The sequence below is a fragment of the Leptidea sinapis genome, chromosome 26 (assembly GCF_905404315.1).
Source record: "Leptidea sinapis chromosome 26, ilLepSina1.1, whole genome shotgun sequence".
In the NCBI taxonomy this organism is placed as follows: domain Eukaryota; kingdom Metazoa; phylum Arthropoda; class Insecta; order Lepidoptera; family Pieridae; genus Leptidea; species Leptidea sinapis.
This window is the reverse complement of record NC_066290.1, coordinates 6,589,539-6,609,076: the sequence shown is the minus strand read 5'-3', so window position 1 is coordinate 6,609,076 and position 19,538 is coordinate 6,589,539. Positions and strand designations below refer to the sequence as shown.

Below are 19,538 nucleotides of genomic sequence, written 5' to 3'. Positions count from 1 at the left end.
TAAGTAAGTAGAGTCTGGGCATAGTCTACTACGTGCATAGCTAATACCAGAGGCTCTATTTAAAATATTACAAGCTCTAGGACTAGCACTGTTAAACTTTCGGTGTAACACATATTTGACAGTATTCATTGTCTATTCGAATTATATCACCTATATATACTATATGTTTCCAAAGACGAAGACCCATTCGACACATCTTGCAACATATATTGCAAAATTTGACAAATATGGGAGATTAGATCACTTATGCGTCTGGATACGACTGTGACAGGTGCGAAAACGTCAAAAAAAAAAGTTGACACTTAACCTCTATTTTGAGCAATGCATGCACTAACACAAAGTGACGTAGCTTGTCACTCACACTAAAGTAATAAACCTGTCCTGTTTTCATCGCTTGCTAGACGCATCAATTATCTAAGTATGGGAGTAAATTTGTGAGAGTGGCTATTTAAATAACTTCAATCTTAAAACATAATATTATACAATGGCTTGAGAAACAATCAAATCGCCTGTGTTTTTAATGTGAATGCCCAAATTCTTAATTAAATGTGAAAATAATATTATTACTATTTTTAATGAGTACGTCATTAGATAAATGGTATATATTTATCCAAATGATTTAAGTTTCCTTTTTTTTTCTCTTCTATTTTTTGCACGAGACAGTCTCGTGCCAGATTATGGCGAGACAACACGTCCTGAGGATGCCTCGTATAGAGGCGAAACACGAACAACTTTAATCATTTGTATAATTATGGATTTCCGCAAAGTACTTCAACAAATTTTCTGGTATATATTTAATTAAAATAAAACTAAAAGGTACAAATAGGGGCATGAAAATTCAAAAATATACATTAAAATTCTATAAATTAAGGAAGTTGTTTTATAACTAAAGATTACAAGCTCCATAGACTTAATATACCATCGAATACATGGTATAATAATATATTCCGCCTGGTATTCTCTTCTCACTATGGTCTAAGATTACGTCAACATATAATATTATATGTCATACTAACAGCTCGCCATTACATTATCGCTATTGTCGTGTCTGTGAGTGTGGACTTGATGAAGGAACTTACAATCACATCACATTAATTGCCCTCGACTGTCTTCTTCTTTTTATGATCTCCATTCTCTTGATATCCCTCGACCCACTGAATTCATATTCGTACTCTCCTTTGTTAATTCCCTTTTAGTTTATATTCTATGTCCATTCTTAAACAAAATAATATAAAAATTTGTTTGTCTTTTAACCAACTAACCTTTTGTATTTATTGTGTGTCTTTTTTGTTTTAGATACATCAACAGGTTCATTGCGGTAAATGATCTCAACAGTAACAAATTTCTTAGTTTCTGATGACCTTGTTCATTCACGAAGACCGCCATATGTAGCAGAGTTTATTAATATACACTTGTCATTGAAGAAATCTAAAACGATTCGCCATCATGCGAAACAATAATAATAATAATATTGCCGCGTCGCGAAAACAGTCTGAGAACCGCATCGCAACTGATGACGTATTCTAAGGCCAATCACGTGACCCAACTGTGACCCGGAAGAGAATACCGGGCGGAGTACATTATTATACCATGTATTCGATGGTATGTTAAGTCTATGGAGTTTGTAATCTTTTGTTATAAAACAACTTCCTTAATATATATAATTTAAATGTATATATTTGAATTTTCATGCCCCTATTTGTACCTTTTAGTTTTATTTTAACTAAATATATACCATTTATCTGAAGACGTACTCATTAAAAATAGTAATAATCTGACAGGTCTATAATGCTTTAAAACTTTTGATATTTAATTGCGAGCGTTCGCTAGTAGTTTCATATCCAAAATACCGACGTGGCTGAGTGTTTACGACTTGTCAATCAAAATCGGTTACAGTCGCAACAGTTTCACTCACTTTTTCTATCTCCGTTAGAGATGTTACACGCAAGTTGTTAGCCTGTGACATACTCAAATAAAATAATAATAATATTGACACACTTCGACACAAATTATCTCGCCCCAAACTAGGCATAGCCTGTACTATGGGTACAAGACAACGACATATTTAATACAATAAACTTACTTTTACATATAGAAATACATATAAACATACATGACTCGGAAACAAACATTCATATTCATAATATAAATGATTGCACCTACTAGCTTAATAGTCAGGGCCACTAACCATTCGGCTAAACGGATCGTCATAATAGTGTCATCTGTCAAATGGGTGTTCGTATTTGTAATGGAGTGTACGATATTATTATTGTCACCAACGATCGTATTGATAACGATACAATTTGTAACAATACAGTTACAAGCTCTGTTCATTCTACAACGAATAAACTTATCATATCGCGCCGGCACGACGTTCATTACTTGTGCGATCAGGAACACGCTAACTTCGCTGCTTTTACGGCTGTAACAAGAGATAATATCATTTATTTTTTACTGACTGGTTCCCTGGGCGCTTTCCTTCACCTAAAAATCTACCAGTGTTTATTTATTAACACGGCTTTACTGATGTTTTATCGGTGTGGGTATCGACTAGTTTCGGACCATTCGGAGGTCCTTCATCAGGGTGAGTGTAGTGGGTTCGCAATAACGTCCCACCTCTTACTGCGGACTTGGGCTCTTAGTTCGCGGCTGGACAGGCCGGTGGTGATGACGAGCACGGTATCACTGGCACTGTGTCACTATTTGTGTCCACGGGTGCACAAAATGTCCACTACGTGATCATCGGCACTATGGGTCTTATTGCGAGATTCGTTTTGTAACACTGGTTTCCAAGTACACACCACCACACCGATAAAACGTGAGTAAAGCCGTATTAATAGATAAGTAAATAATGTCTCACGAAAGTTTTAGTAATATAATCTACCAGTGTATTTCAATGTTACTACGTGCATGTATAAAAAATTTCTTATAGATCTGATCAATGGTTCAACAGATAAAAATCACTAACATCAGTGCTACCTATCCGGCAGTAACCTGTTCGTCGGAGTGGTCATGCCAAATACATTCACTTTTATATAAAAAGATTCATTCTCACTGATTCATAATTAGTAATTTCACTAGCTACAGCGCCCTTCAGACCGAAACACAATAATGCTTTCACATTACTGCTTCACGGCAGAAAAAGGCACCGTTGTGATTAACCCATAATTTAGCTGGCATCATTTGTAAAGGAGCCTCCCACTGATGGCCCTTAGTCGCCTCTTAGGACGCCCTTGGATCTGGGAATTCCCCATTCTTTGTATGCCCCAGGGAAGCACAGGGTATTACGATATTTTTCAAATCAGCTAAGTGCGAGAGAGCACGCGATATGGGCAATACTACTTGAAACTCAAAGTTTTATTAGCAACAAGACCTAAAAGTAACTTAGTAGTCGATTATTGTTAAGTTTCCTTATGCACCAATAGGCAATACAATTAATTAATTAAATAATAAGTTACCTTCTCTCTCCTTCCGCCTCAGTTTCTTTCGGCGTCGGTCGATGGCGGCTAACTCAGCCTTCACTGAATGGTAGGCTTTGCGCAAGTCCGTCAGCCGAGACATTAATACTTTGATACGAGTCTGACCGTCCCATGATGGATCTGATATGAAATGATTAAGTAGTTATATTTTTTAAGCTCTTATATATTAGCACACATTTTTTTTCTTATTGCGAATCTTTATTTTTAGTTACATTTTGTAAATCTCAATTTTGTATAATATGTATTTTTAACCGACAAAACGGAGGAGGTTCTCAATTCAATCGGTATTTTTTTATGTAGGTATGTACACCGATTATTCTGAGATTTATGATCCGATTTACATAATTTTTGTCCCATAAAAATTTTACATAGTTTGGTCCAGTAGTTTCATTTTATGAACATTTTTTATGATAATTTTTGTCTACATGGATAATATAATTGTTTTTTGTGTACGGCTTTTTTAAGAGTTTTGATTCAGGTTGATTATATATTATTATTATTATTAACTGACACTAAAAAGTAAAAAAAACTCCGATTAAAAAAACCGACTCCAAAAACTGAAAACTATCAAATAACTATAAATTTAATTTAATACACCTTTACCTTTAATATTAATAAAATACTATTATTTGTATGTACTACATATTGACAGGTTTTAAGTCGGTGCCAATCCCTACGCAAAAACTTAATATTATAAATAGCTTACTAGTTAGTTTTTCTAAACGTAGTTTATTTTTATAGTGTCACAATTGTTTATATTTTTACTCCTAAATGTCAGTTCAACTCCAAATGTCACACAACACAATGGGGTTACTGAAAATCAGTGTTGTTCTCAAGTATGGACACAACTGTTACTGAGTAGATTACAGTTTTGGAAGAAAATTGCCACACAGATCATTAAGTATTTCTTTTTTTTCTTTTGTATTTAGGATTAAGCTAATATATGTTTTCATTTACTATTTTTTTAATTTGGGGTACAGTTTTTTATTCTAGAAAAAAATTCATTTTCATAGTTCAACTTAAAATTGAATGCATAATAATTATGCATAAATTATTTATGTCTGCCTAGTAAAATGGTTTATTGATAATCATAGCTTTGCCTGAACGAATAGTGTTACGATCCACTATAATTTTAATGTATAGTCGGAAATGTAATTGGAGAACAAAAATGTAAACAAAGAAATGTCACTGTCGAAATGACAATTCAGAGAAAATATTAATTTTTTGGGTAGTTTAATGAAAACTTATTTTTGATTCATAATAAAAATATTATTTTTTACATTATGTCTATTACTTGGTTTTAAAAATATATTCAGTCTCACAATGAAAAATTTAAAGAAATAAATATTATGACTGTTCATTGTCAGTACATTAATGAAAATTCAATATATGTTCACAAAAATCGTCACCTTTTTGCTCTTAATAGTGATTTTCATTATTATAACACTAGAAATAAAGGATTGCTTGTAAATAATTCTAGTAGGCTTCATAAGATACATAATATCTTTAAGGGTAAATGTATACACTTCTACAATAAAGTCCCAGCCACTGTTCAGGCATTATCTATAAATCAATTTAAATGTTTTATAAAAAAATGGCTCTGTCGTAAATCCTATTACTCCACTGCTGAATATCTAAATGATCGGACTAGATTGTGATTATTTTATAGCGATAGAAATGACTGTACAGTATTGTATATTTTTATTGAAAAGAGCGCAAAAAAAAGGAATGCTGGGAGAGTTTCTTGCGCCGCTTCTTCTCTCTCAGAGCGCCATTTGTTTAAGCGGTAGTAGTATCTAGTAGTATAAGAAATGACATCAAAAATAATTCTAAAGGAATCAATTTTGAGAAAATAAATGCCTTTTTATAATTTTGATATTAATATTTGCTCTCGCTTAACGGTTATGGCTTTGGGTCAACAATATGGGGGTAACTCCACTAATATTTCAAATGTTGTTATGGCACAAAAAACTTTTGCAATGTCAGTATTCTACGGACCTTTTAAACCACCAAGGACTATAGTTTACAGTATACTGTAGAACAGCGCTTCATCAAAATAACGCAATTTTTTTGTGCAACTTAACCATCTTCCAAAAAATAGTAGTGAGTTGTCTAAAACTGTACTACTGTTTTAAATAATCTTACCAAAAATATAACGTTTAAAATTTATTATTTGATACAAATAAATAAATTTATTTAATTTCAAAACATTATGGCGACCAGTAACAACTGTCACTATATTTGTTTAACATAATTTACGTATTTCTTCTTTAGACCAGCCAAAGTTTAGAGCTATCTTGCCATTGTCAGAGAAAGGTTTGCTCTAAATATTTAGATTTTAATGATTCGATGAATTTTATTGTATATTACAAAAAGAAAACGTTGTTTGACTATATTTATAATTTTAAAATGATATTTTAATTAGTAAGAGTACTATTTTTAGTTGGCAGCACCATTGTTAACATTTTTAATCTCAAATTAAATTTCGGACTATGGTCAAGGTCATATAAGGATACAGTGTGTTGTTTAACTGCGACAATATAGAAAAACCACTTGATTTTTTTCTGTGAAGGAATTGTTTTGTTCTTTGGTTAAGCTCGAGTTGTCCATAAAATGTTTCATCGACCAATAGGTCGAGCACTAAATGTAGCCTCGTATAAAATAGGATTGAGAAATCGAAAATTTGTTTCTACAAAATCCTATTTCTATGTTGGCATTATGATTTGTTTGCATTTTATTATTTAGAAAAAACAGATAGGTAAAAGTATTTCCAAAGATAAGGCTCAGTTGGCGGAGCACTGGCACGGAACGCCAGAGGTCGTGGGTACGAGCCCCGGTGTCATGGTGTTAAACTTTGAACTCCTCCGAAACGGCTTGACCAATTCTCATGAAATTTTAAGTGCATATTGGGTAGGTCTGAGAATCGGATAACATCTATTTTTCATCCCCCTAAATGTTAAGGGAGGTCCACACAAAAGTTTTTTTTTTAAATTTGTTTGATTATGAGTCAGCATTAAAAAATACATACAACTTCAAATTTTCACCCATCTACGATCAACAGTTACTTTTGTATCGCGATTTTAATATCGGCAATACGTTTGCTGGGTCAGCTAGTATTAGTATAGATACACAGTACCTAGATCCACGTAGAAGTGATACTTGAGCGCGGCGGGCCGGTCGTCTGTGTCCCGACGAGATCGCCGCGTGCGAGCTCGCGACACCGACGAACTCTCCGACGTGAGGCGAGACCTGACGCTCGCTGCAACACAACGCCTAGTCAATATGTTATGTTTTTAAAGTGATAACCCTCACTTCTAGGATTAATACACAAATTTGAAAAACAAAATTTTATGAACGATGCGGGACTCGAACCCACGACCTTCCGTGCCGGTGCTCTAACCAACTGAGCTAACCGTTCGAGTAAGGCCTCGTTATAAAATATTGTTTGCTTTGTTCATCTCTCAAATTTTGTTATTCAAATTTTATGTGTGTATTAATAAGTGAGGGTTATCACTTTAAAAACATAGCATATTGTTTACATTTACTAGAGCGACATCTCAAGTCAATTTCCTAATGTGCAAATATTGGGGTTGAGCAGGTTATCAACTGTAAAGTGGATGCTATAGATGAAGCCACAACCTGAGAGATGAACAAAGAAAACAGAATTTTATAACGAGGCGTTATTCGAACGGTTAACTCAGTTGGTTAGAGCACCGGCACGGAACGCCGGAGGTCGTGGGTTCGAGTCCCGCATCGTTCATAAAATTTTGTTTTTCAAATTTTATTTGTGTGCAACGCATAGTTTGACGGACTCCTTTTTATGGAACGAGCGTAATAGTCTAAACACATAATCGGAATTGGTTCGATCGTACTGGTAGCGGACCATATTCGCATTGTCCGTCGCACAAAATTATTATTATTTCCGTCCAGACCGTCCCATGGACGGCGCCGGACCAATTGGTGCGAGTCACCCGACGGACCGTCCGATGGTATGGCGGTACCAAATCCGATGCGGTTAGGCATTTAGACTCTAAAGGCCAGAACGCATTACAGCGGCGCCGTGTAGCACCACACAGCGCGACACAAAGCGTCGAAATATTATTGAAATGAAATGAAATTATTTATTTTGTCCAGATCTTAAATATTACAATGTTGCCACTATCCAGCTTAAATTAAAAGCATGCAATATTTTAAACTTAATTAAATATTCATATTATTAAAAGCATAAATTTTTTCAGTCCAATATTTTTCCAGGTCATGTCAATTCTTCTGGCTAGTTTGTCTATGTGAATTGTGTTCTTGATTTGTCTACGAAATATTTGAATCATTTCGTACGGTGCTCAATAACCAAATGACCAAATCCTCGTCACTATCGCTCATCCTATAACGTTGCTCGCATGCGAACTGATATAGGAATGACGCGAGCTGCCGCTTACTGCAAATGTTATGCGACGGTACCGTCGAGCGACGCGCCGCACAGCGACGATCTAATGCGGTCCGGCCTTAACACTCCACGATTCGTGTAGTGTAGTGACGTCACTGCGGCATAGCAAAATGAACAAAATAGTACAACAAAGACATACCGCGCGGTTTATCGGCTTCGAGGTTGTTGTCATGCGCTCTGTCGTCGTCCTCATCCTTGCGCTCCGAGGGACTGTCGCGCTCCGATATACGACGCTCTCTGTACATGACATATATATAACTAGTATATTCTACCAAATACATGTATGTGAGTTTGATGGGGAAATGTAATAATATGTATACATTTCTGTAATAAATAAAATTCTAAAGATTTACGCTAAATTAGGCACAATTAGGATATCACCAGTGGAAGGCTCCTTTGCACAGGATGCCGGCTAGATTATGGGCACCACAACGGCGCCTATTTCTACCGTGAAACAGTAATGTGTAAGGTCTGAAGGGCGCCGTAGCTAGTGAAATTACTGGGCAAATGAGACTTAACATCTTATGTCTCAAGGTGACGAGCGCAATCGTAGCTCTGCTCAAAATTTTTGGGCTTTTCAAGAATCCGGAGTGGCATTGTAATGGGCAGGGCGTATAAATTACCATCAGTTGAACGTCGTGCTCGTTCGTTCTAAAAATCTAATCGCTAATAATCGACCTCTTCCAGGTAAGATAAAAGTATATTTTTAAATAGTAGTATTTGTTCCAAGGAACAAATTATTATTCGAGTTTTTTAATGCATTGAGCTTTTCTGGTATATAAAGCCACAACAAATTAATTCGAAAAAAGAGGGTATATTGATTAAGAACACTTAACACAAGAAGAACACACAAGATTAGATTTATCGCAAATAGACAAAACTTTATAGTATTAAAATCTGTCAATAAATATAGGTGCAGATTTTATTTTATTTTATTTATTCGGGTCAACAAACAGTAGCACGCAGTGCTTAGAAAAAAATCAATAATAATATAATACAGTAATAGGTACTTTACATGCTACCCACTACGTCAACCACATAATTATTAATTAATACTTAATTACAAAAGTTACATGTATGAATATAAGTGTAGATATAAAAAATGATGATGCAGTCTAAATAATTTTAAAGGTTTTATTCAAAAATTATTATCTAAGTGATCAGACTGCCTCGGACTACATTCTGATTATATGACTGCAATATTTTTTTACAATATTAAATGATAGATGATTTTTTAAAGTGGGCACGAAATATACTAGAATAGTCTTTTGCACCGTCCCTTCCTTCTTTTTTTTATGGAAAACGAGGACAAACAAGCGTACGGGTCACCTGGTGTTAAGTGATCACCGCCGCCTACATTCTCTTGCAACACCAGAGGAATCACAGGAGCGTTGCCAGCCTTTAAGGAAGGTGTACGTGCTTTTTTTTGAAGGTACCCATGTCGTATCGTCCCGGAAACACCGCACAAGGAAGTTCAGCCAAAGCTTTTCAGTACGTGGAATAAAGCTCCTTGAAAACCGCACTGTGGAGGACCGCCACACATCCAGAAGGTGGGGATGATATCCTAACTTGTGGCGTGTCGTGCGAAGGTGGAATTCGGCGGCAGGAATCAGGTTAAACAACTCTACGGAACACTCCCCATGATAAATGCGGTAGAGGACACACAATGAAGCAATGTTTCTACGCAACGCCAAGTGATCCAGCCGTTCACAGAGCACTAGGTCCCCGACAATTCGAGCTGTTCTGCGTTGCACGCGGTCAAATGGATCGAGTTGATCCTTCTCAGGGCGGGGCCAACCTACCTATGCGGCGAAAGATCCAGGCTGCTGTCGGGAGTAGTAGGCGTAGTGGGAGGCGTGTTGTCGAGGAGCGCATGCCTCCGTCCCCAACCCTCCTCGCGTCTTGCCTCCCGCCCCTCTGTGCCCTCGGCGCCTTCTCGTGCCTCTCCGCTTGCTTCCCGCGGACCGCTCGAGTTCCGCCGATTCTCAGCTGAATACATTAAACGGAGTGAATAAATACTTAATTGGAAGATAGTGAAAGAAAATTCAATTTAACATTTGCCGTTCATCTAGGTCGTCTTCTCAATTCCCCAAGGTCGTGTCTTTATGTCTAATGACACAGTTTTGTTCGTGTACGAATTGTAATAAAATGCACTCTTTCTATTAAATAGAATTGTAATATTCTTCGTTATAATTACGTGAGACATGGACTCTCAGGGCTATATTTCTTCGGAGGTGGCGTGACAGTCCGTAAGCTACCAAACTAGACACCAGAGACATGACCGTGTTCGAGCTGGTCGCGCCACTAATTTGTTTTTTTTTTAATGAAAATAAAGGACGAGACGAGCAGGACGTTCAGCTGATGGTAATTGATACGCCCTGCCCATTACAATGCAGTGCCGCTCAAGAATATTGAAAAACCCAAAAATTCTGAGTGGAACTATAACTGCGCTCGTCACCATGAGACATAAGTTGTCATGACTCATTTGCTCAGTAATTTAACTAGCTACGGCACCCTTCAGGCCGAAACACATTCCTGCTTCACGGCAGAAATAGGTGCCGTTGTGGTATCCATAATCTAGCCGGCGTCCGGTGCAAAGGAGCCTCCCATTGGTTGTGCAACCAAACGGACACTAGGTGAGTAACTCTCTATAGAGTTGTATACATTATGTTGGTAGCGGCGACTAGGTAACACCACATTTGTGTTCCAGTGAAATATAGCCCTTAGTAGCCCTTCGGGATAAAATTGGTGCCTTCGAGATTTGTATGTGTCGACAAACGTTCGTAATCCATGCTCACAGAACTAATGTCTCCAATATAGCCCAGCTCAAACTGGTACAGCCGAGACTGTCCACCATCTTTCTCCAATGTATGCTGCAATACTTTATTATACATAGCTCGCTGAGACCCTGTCAACGTAACGCAAGAGAAAAAAGTATCGCAATTGTAGTGCCGCTCAGTTTTTGGGTTTTTAAAGAATCCTGAGTGGTACTGCATTGTAATGGGCAGGGCGTATCAATTACCATCAGTTGAACGTCCTGCAAGTCTCGTCCCGTATTGGTATAAAAAAAATTAAAAAGACTTGTTTTTTCCTCAGGGGGCGTCCATAAATTACGTGAGGTGTTTTTTTGAATTTGCTGTCCCTCCCTCCCCCCTGGTGAGATGTCGTGAGATTTTATTCAACCCCCTCCCCCATCCCCCAATCTCACGTGAGATTTTTCAAAATGTAGGTTTCTTACGTTGCGTTGGATTGTTATTGTTAAAAGAAAAAAAAATATGTAATGTAAATTGAGCTATTTGGTATAAAACAAATATGGTGGTTTGACAGTCAGTAGATGTATAACGTCGAAGTATGAATGAAATTATTTTCTTTCGAACGAATTAGTGATGCTTAAGATTAAATCTTAAGCATGTACAATCTGAATGGACCAAAATAGTATATTTTTTGTTTCAATCAGAAAAAAAATTGCGTGATACTAGCCGAGACCCCCCTCTCTCCAACGTAAGATTAGATGAGATTTGACTCAACCCCCTCCCCCCCTTAAACATATCACGTAATTTATGGACGCCCCCTTAAAGACATATTGCATACTTGGACTAACTACATAGTTAGTCCAAGTATTTATGAAACGTAATAGTGTAAAATAAAATAAATGTTTTAACAATAAAAATATATATATATCAAACATTTTTAACGGGTAACTAAAAATGTATAATTAAAATACAATAATTTGTTTGTTTAGTTTGATATTATTAATAATAATTGCTTTGTTTTTTTAGCATTTAAAACAACTGCAATTGGGCTCGACATTGTAAAACATAACTTGTTACCTTTAGGTCGTACAAATTTAATTTATAATCAAAATTAACGAACGATGCGGCACTCGAACTCGCGACCTTTCGTGTTCCATCCGAGCGTTCTTTCCAACTGAGCCAACGGTTCGAGTACACAAGGATCGTAAACTCAGGAATATCTTGTTCAACTCTCAGGTTGTCTCCATAAACTTTGTTCATTTGTCACAAATTTAATTTGTATAATTGGATGTAATTTCTGAAAAACGTCTAAGCCACAACCATCATATTTTAAGAAATTCGTGTTTAAATTTTAATAAATATCAGCGAGCTCCATACAAGTGAAGAGTGACAGTAGGGCTGCCATTTTTTGTCAGTCCGTTAAAACGAATCATGTGACCATTTTTGTGTTCATAACTCAATTTCGACATGATTGTGGTTTGGAACGTTTTTCTGGAATGACGTCCAATGAATCCCCTTTAAAATTGTTTATACCTTTAGATTGTGCCTGGTGCGGCGGCGCGCAGGCGAAGGGCAGGTGATGGCGCGGCGGAGGCTCCACATCCGGCGCAGGCGACCCCGGGATGGTCTCCTTTGTTTATACCTTTAGATTGTGCCTGGTGCGGCGGCGCGCAGGCGAAGGGCAGGTGATGGCGCGGCGGAGGCTCCACATCCGGCGCAGGCGACCCCGGGATGGTCTCCTTTGTTTATACCTTTAGATTGTGCCTGGTGCGGCGGCGCGCAGGCGAAGGGCAGGTGATGGCGCGGCGGAGGCTCCACATCCGGCGCAGGCGACCCCGGGATGGTCTCCTTTGTTTATACCTTTAGATTGTGCCTGGTGCGGCGGCGCGCAGGCGAAGGGCAGGTGATGGCGCGGCGGAGGCTCCACATCCGGCGCAGGCGACCCCGGGATGGTCTCCTTTGTTTATACCTTTAGATTGTGCCTGGTGCGGCGGCGCGCAGGCGAAGGGCAGGTGATGGCGCGGCGGAGGCTCCACATCCGGCGCAGGCGACCCCGGGATGGTCTCCTTTGTTTATACCTTTAGATTGTGCCTGGTGCGGCGGCGCGCAGGCGAAGGGCAGGTGATGGCGCGGCGGAGGCTCCACATCCGGCGCAGGCGACCCCGGGATGGTCTCCTTTGTTTATACCTTTAGATTGTGCCTGGTGCGGCGGCGCGCAGGCGAAGGGCAGGTGATGGCGCGGCGGAGGCTCCACATCCGGCGCAGGCGACCCCGGGATGGTCTCCTTTGTTTATACCTTTAGATTGTGCCTGGTGCGGCGGCGCGCAGGCGAAGGGCAGGTGATGGCGCGGCGGAGGCTCCACATCCGGCGCAGGCGACCCCGGGATGGTCTCCTTTGTTTATACCTTTAGATTGTGCCTGGTGCGGCGGCGCGCAGGCGAAGGGCAGGTGATGGCGCGGCGGAGGCTCCACATCCGGCGCAGGCGACCCCGGGATGGTCTCCTTTGTTTATACCTTTAGATTGTGCCTGGTGCGGCGGCGCGCAGGCGAAGGGCAGGTGATGGCGCGGCGGAGGCTCCACATCCGGCGCAGGCGACCCCGGGATGGTCTCCTTTGTTTATACCTTTAGATTGTGCCTGGTGCGGCGGCGCGCAGGCGAAGGGCAGGTGATGGCGCGGCGGAGGCTCCACATCCGGCGCAGGCGACCCCGGGATGGTCTCCTCACACAGCAGCAGCGACAGGTTGCTGTCGTCCTCGCCCGCGACCACCGCGACCGCCCTGCTGCCGCCGGCGACCACCACGCTAGCACCTACGATCAGTACACCCCGTCAGTGATATCTCTAGTTATAACAAATGCTGCCAGTGAGAGGCTAGATTATGAGTACTACAAAGGAGCTTATTTCGTGAAGCAGTAATCTATAAACATTACTGTGTTTCGGTCTGAAGGGCGCCGTAGCTAGTGAAATTACTGGCCAAATGAGACTTAAAATCGTATGTGTCAAGGTGACGAGCGCAGTTGTAGTGCCGCTCAGAATTTTTGGGGTTTTTCAATAATCCTGAGCGGCGCTGCATTGTAATGAGCAGGGCGTATCAATTATCATCAGCTGCTCGTCTCGTCCCTTATTTTCATAATAAAAAATCTAAGCTCTCATACAATGCATAAAAACTAGGAACGTTTTTCAAAGAAACTGAAAAAAAATCAGCAACAATCAAAGGAAGCAGGCGGAAGTTCGTATCGGAACGATACATAAGGTCGTTCTTTAAAATTTCCATAAAATTAATTAAATTCAAATTCAAATAGTTTATTTCTCAAAATAGGATAACTGCACCACTTTTTGAAGTCAAGAAAATATACAAATAATAGAATAATACAGTGCTTACTGCTTATAAATTAAAATAGTATGCAGACCTTAAAATTATTTACATCGCTTTAATCCCATGCACTTTTATCTGTTATATAATCTTTAATTGTATAATACGCTTTTTTTGAAAGTTTCTGTTTAACAAATATTTTAAACTGTTTTAATTGTAGTTTGCAAATTTCTTCAGGGATTTTATTATAAAAACGGACACATTGCCCTCTGAATGCTTTGTCTATTTTCGTTAGCCTTGTGTGAATCAGAGCAGGATTATGTTTATTTCTAGTGTTGCAGTTATGATTGTCACTGTTTTTTTTAAAACGATCTATATTTTTATGCACAAATATTAGGTTTTCAAATATGTATTGACATGGTACTGGTAATATGTTGATCTCCTTAAATTTACCTCTCAACGAATCTCTACTGGACAGATTGTAGATTGCTCGAAGAGCTCTTTTCTGCAGCACAAAAATCGTTTGAATATCACTAACGTGTCCCCACAGTAATATACCGTAAGACATAACATTATGGAAATAACTAAAATATACGACACGTGCCGTGTCTTCGTTTGTGAGCTGGCGAATTTTCCTTACAGCAAATGCTGCAGAACTAAGTCTATTCGCCAAACCAGCTATATGTGAACGCCATTGGAGTTTTGCGTGTAGTAATACCCAAAAAAACGGTGGTGTCTACAAGTTCCAAGTACTCCCATTCACAAGTACATTTGAATTCACCTGACTGACATTTGGGGGAATGAATTTAATACATTTAGTTTTCTTACTATTCAAAAGCAAATTATTAGCATTGAACCAATGAACAATTTTGGACAAAGCATTGTTTACATCATCCAAGACTGATTCACGTCTTTTAATCTTAAATAAAAGGGATGTGTCATCAGCGAATAGAACAATTTCATGATTATCCTTTCCTTATTTATATAGATCAAGAATAGAAATGGACCAAGAGTTGAACCCTGTGGGACACCCATTTTTATGGTTGATCCAGGGGCGCTCTTTCCATTTCTATCAACAGTCTGAATTCCATTTTCTAAATAAGAACTAATAAGTGTCAGCGCATTGTTCCTGATGCCATAGTGTTGTTATTTCCTGATATGAGTCTCGTGTTGGACGCAATCGAATGCCTTAGATAGATCACAAAAAACACCGAGAGAATCCATTGAATCCTTCCAGGCATCATAGAATGATGAATAAGTTCAACACCCGCATCAGTTGTTGAGCGACCTTTCGTAAATCCAAACTATACAAATAGAAAATAAAATTTAGAACTACTTATAGTACGTCAATCACTGACCTGTATAAATACCACTGGACAGGCCCTGTTCCATTTGTTTGACAGCATTTTTTTTGCCTATTTGAAGCACCACTCGTGAGCGTGCAGAGAACTTATTTTGACGTATAATACAAATGGCAGCGAAGGAACGTACAATACTCTAAAGTATGTTTGCATTTTGAATTAATTTCGTTCGTTTTCCGTGTTATTTATACTTGAAGAATCAACGTAATAAAGTACACGATTTTATTTTATAAACAGTTTCCCACCATCTATTGATGTTTGCTACGGTTGACATCACTAGTTTTAGTACCGCAGACTCTCGCTACATGGCCAACAGCGCCAAAATGGCGAATATCAAACAGTCACAAAAGTACTTTGACAGCCGCCAGTCTAGTGGTATATAGTAGAGGTCAGTGACGTCAATGCATGTCACTCACTATGTTTCCGTTCATTCTTGCAAGCATCCTCCAGCATGAGTAACGTCTTCCCCGCACTCCACTCCCCCGGCGACTTCCCCGCGTGCGGCCCGCGAGTCGGACGACCCTCCCGCCCGCTACCACCGCTGGCCCACTCCTCCACAGACAACTTGTCTATGATCAACCTGTAATACATCAAACATGTACTTAACTTACATACTGCTGAATGTTAAAGTTTATCTTAAGTGAGAAGAATTCCAATGCAACAAAATTGTAGGATGATAGATTTGATTTAAGTAGAATAAAATCACCACGACCCATACTCCCTTATAACACCAGAGGCATCATAAGAGCGTTGCCAACAAATAATAAATTAGTACATATACATGGGGCACACTAAAAGTTTTGCACTTCTAGCTAATCGGAACTATTTGAATTTCGAATATTATATTTTTGGAAACGTTGCAACCTTCTTTGAAGAACAACATTGTTTTTTTATCACACATCAAAAGTACTACGTACACAACGAAAATGGAATTAAGTCGAAAAGTTTTGAGAGCGATGATTTTTTATGATTTTAAAAGTTCTCTCTCTCCGCAAGACTGTGCCGCTCGTCTTTAAAATGCTTTTGGGAGAGAAGCACTCTGGGTTTCTTTCCAGGGCGGCTTTCAACTGCCGTCAACGAAAATAATGTGGCTACTGTTAAGCGGCTAATTGAAGAAGACCCGCGGAGCGGTGATCCAAATTCAGAAAATTTTACACGAAGAATTGTCCTCATGAAATGACAGTGGAGCAGAAGCGGGCTCGGGCGGTGCTCACAGATGCATATGACGATGATGCTAATACGACCACGGACATTCTAATGCTGTTTATGACATTTTCACAGGAGACGAAACGTGGATTTATTGTTTTGAACCTAATCATTGAACCCAAAAAACAGCTATCTTGTTAATGGGTGTCTGAAAACGAGAACAGGCCAACAAAAGTGAGGCAGGCGAGAAAGGTTGGTTAAAAATATAATCGCATTTTTTTTTCAGTTACGGGTCTCATCTGTACAATTCCACTTGAAGATCAAAAGAGTGTTAATGCCGAGTATATCTACTAGGTATTCTACCATTTGTTTGCCCAGGTTGTTAAAAAAAAGTTCGCAAAGAAGACCAAAAAGCCGCGTTCTCCTACATCATGACAACGCTTCTTAGAAAACATGTCTTCAGATCTGTGTTCCTCCTGTTATAAAAAATGGTTCGATCACATGAAAAATGTTTAAAATGAAAGGAGAGTATTTGGAAAAGCAATAAATATAATATTTTGGTTAGAACATGTTTTTTTTTTTTTTAATTTACGCAAAACTTTTAGTGTGACCTACGTAGAAGTATAAAGAATATAAAAAGCGTCAAATAACGATAACATGTGCAGTAGCGCAGCTCTGCCGTCATGTTATTTGATATCAATATTTTGATTGTTTATTTTTTAATTTGTATGTCCCCTTAATGCTCCATTTTTCAATTCTCTCCATTTAAATATAATGCTTATAATGAAGAATATGGCCACCCCCCCCCCCCTCCCCAACAAAGGTTAAAGGCAGGCAACGCTCCTGTGATTCCTCTGGTGTTGCAAGAGATTGTGGGCGGCGGTGATCACTTAACAACAGGTGACCCGTACGCTCGTTTGTCCTCCATTATTCCATAAAAAAAAATGTAAAATTTTGAAATGTAAATAATTACATATAAAATAGTGAATAAAAAAATGAATGTGGCAAGTTCGATGCATTTTAAAGTTACCAACGATTATTATGATGTACATGATACAATGATATGAGTTGTTACAATGATATTCATACACGATAGTCCCCAATTTCAAATCTTTGAAATAATCTCGAAGGTTCGTTGACAGTTATCGGTTGATAGAAAAAAATCGGATGACGCAAGCCGTATCTATTGCGTAAACAACCATAGTAATAGTTCTACAACTACTGCGGACCGTGTTTTCACGGATACGGATCGGATTCGGATCGGACGTAGTGCGAAAGCGCTCTAACAAAGCGACAATGAGACGTCATCGACGTCAGGTCCACAGGTAATGTCACCAGTGAGTACTTACACACGCGTGAAACTAATTGTTATAAATGAAAACATTTACCTGTTGTCACAGTCGTCCGAGTCCGTAGATTCACTTCTGTCTTCAGGCTGATAAGTCGGCAAAGTAATGCTAGCGGCCGTCACTGATTGATTTATTTGACTCGACAGCTTTTGTATCGTGTCACTAAGAACCTTATTATTTTTCCCCGGAGCTAGTTGCAAGTCGGCGACGCTTTTTCGTCTCTCTAAAATATTCAGAGGGCTCATAAGCCTCGGAGGCGAACTTTCTTTTGGCTTTACCTTTTTAATATCCACCAGATCACGCTTTGCATCGGTAATATTTGATGGCTCCCCAAAGACAGATTCTTTTATTTCTGCAGGACTAAGTCGTTTCGTTAGCTCAATTTTATTCGGAGGTACAAGCAGCTCTGTCTTTGGAACTGGAGACTTACTTTCAGATATTGGCAATGGTGAAATTTTTTCACTGAACGCATTTAGAGGTGAATTGTCTTTTTTGGTTGTGTCTGGCGTGTTCTCAGCAGGAGGTGGAGACATTGATAAGCGTTTGGCACTATTGATTGCTTTCAGCAGCTTTTCTGCAATTTTAGGACCTTCAGACTGCAATAGAAAACCGGGTGGTGGTTCAGGTAGAACATCGATGCGGGCAGGACTGTCAGGTTCGGATTTGTCTTCCTCTGTGTCGATTGGACTTGATGCTGGTTCACCTATTTTTAGCAAAACATCCGCAATAGGTGTGTCCAGGTTTTCTTTATCTAGTTTTAGTGTTAACGTATCGGTAGGCTCCGAAGTCGGCAGTGGTATATTAAGAATGTTAATTAGTTCATTTGAAGATTCTTCACCAGTATATTTGCTGTCGGTCTCATCTAAATTGGGTTCAGGAGAAGTAGACCTACTTTCTGGATCCGGTTTATTAAGTGGTGGCGGAGTATTTGGTGGCATGGGTATAGATTCTAACGGTGGTAATTGTTTAAGAAGTGTAATAGCATCTTGTACTTCTTGAGCAGGTTCAGTCTGTTCCTCGGTCTCGTCATTTGTAATATCTTCAATTTTTATAATTGCAAAAGATGGCATGATGGAGCTTGCTTCTCGGGGTTCAACTTTTATTTTAAGATCAGGTTCATCTTCAGACGAACGTTCATCATCAGCTGGACTATCAGGAGAATCGTCTATTAATTCTCTTAGTTTTGTTACTTTATTTTTTTTAGAGTAAGTTTCTTGGTTTTTCGCTGGCGTGAATCCTTCAAAAATCGGACCGGAGCTACTCTCTCCTGGGAGCGAATCATCATCTAAAGAAAATAAGCCATCTTTAGAATCATCTTCCGGGCTCTGTCTTCCAGAAGCATCCCGGCCAGCGAAATCTCTAAACGGAGATAACGATGGAGATCTAAAAGACGGAGGTCTTGGTCTTAAAGCCTCCTCTGATATTTCTTCACTCAACGACTTAGATAATGTCGACGTATATTTTGTCGGAGAGATATCATCAAATATGCGATGCATTCTTTTCTTTTTCTCATCATGTAGTTCAAACTCAAATGGCTCAGGTTCTTTGAATTCGTAAACATCTTCAGCATGTTTCTCTGGTTGAACAGGTTCTGGCGCAGGGACTGAAGTCGTAGCAACTGCACTTAGCATTGTTTCATTTGGTTGATTTTCAGTTTTAATTACTTCTTCAAGTTCTTGTTTCACAGAATGCAA

General features: G+C 39.0%; 1 protein-coding gene across 1 annotated transcript; it reads right to left on the bottom strand.

The window, feature by feature from the left end:
• Positions 1–449: 449 nt before the first annotated feature.
• LOC126972598 (AT-rich interactive domain-containing protein 4A-like) lies at positions 450–18,914 on the bottom strand. The gene is made up of 8 exons (XM_050819452.1): positions 18,737–18,914; positions 18,405–18,547; positions 12,210–12,303; positions 9,726–9,912; positions 8,063–8,160; positions 6,616–6,738; positions 3,459–3,599; positions 450–2,422 (listed from the first exon to the last, which is right to left on the bottom strand). The coding sequence occupies exons 1-8, from the start codon at positions 18,912–18,914 to the stop codon at positions 2,391–2,393; spliced, it is 996 nt and encodes a 331-aa protein (XP_050675409.1). The 3' UTR covers positions 450–2,390.
• Between the last annotated feature and the right edge of the window lie 624 nt (positions 18,915–19,538).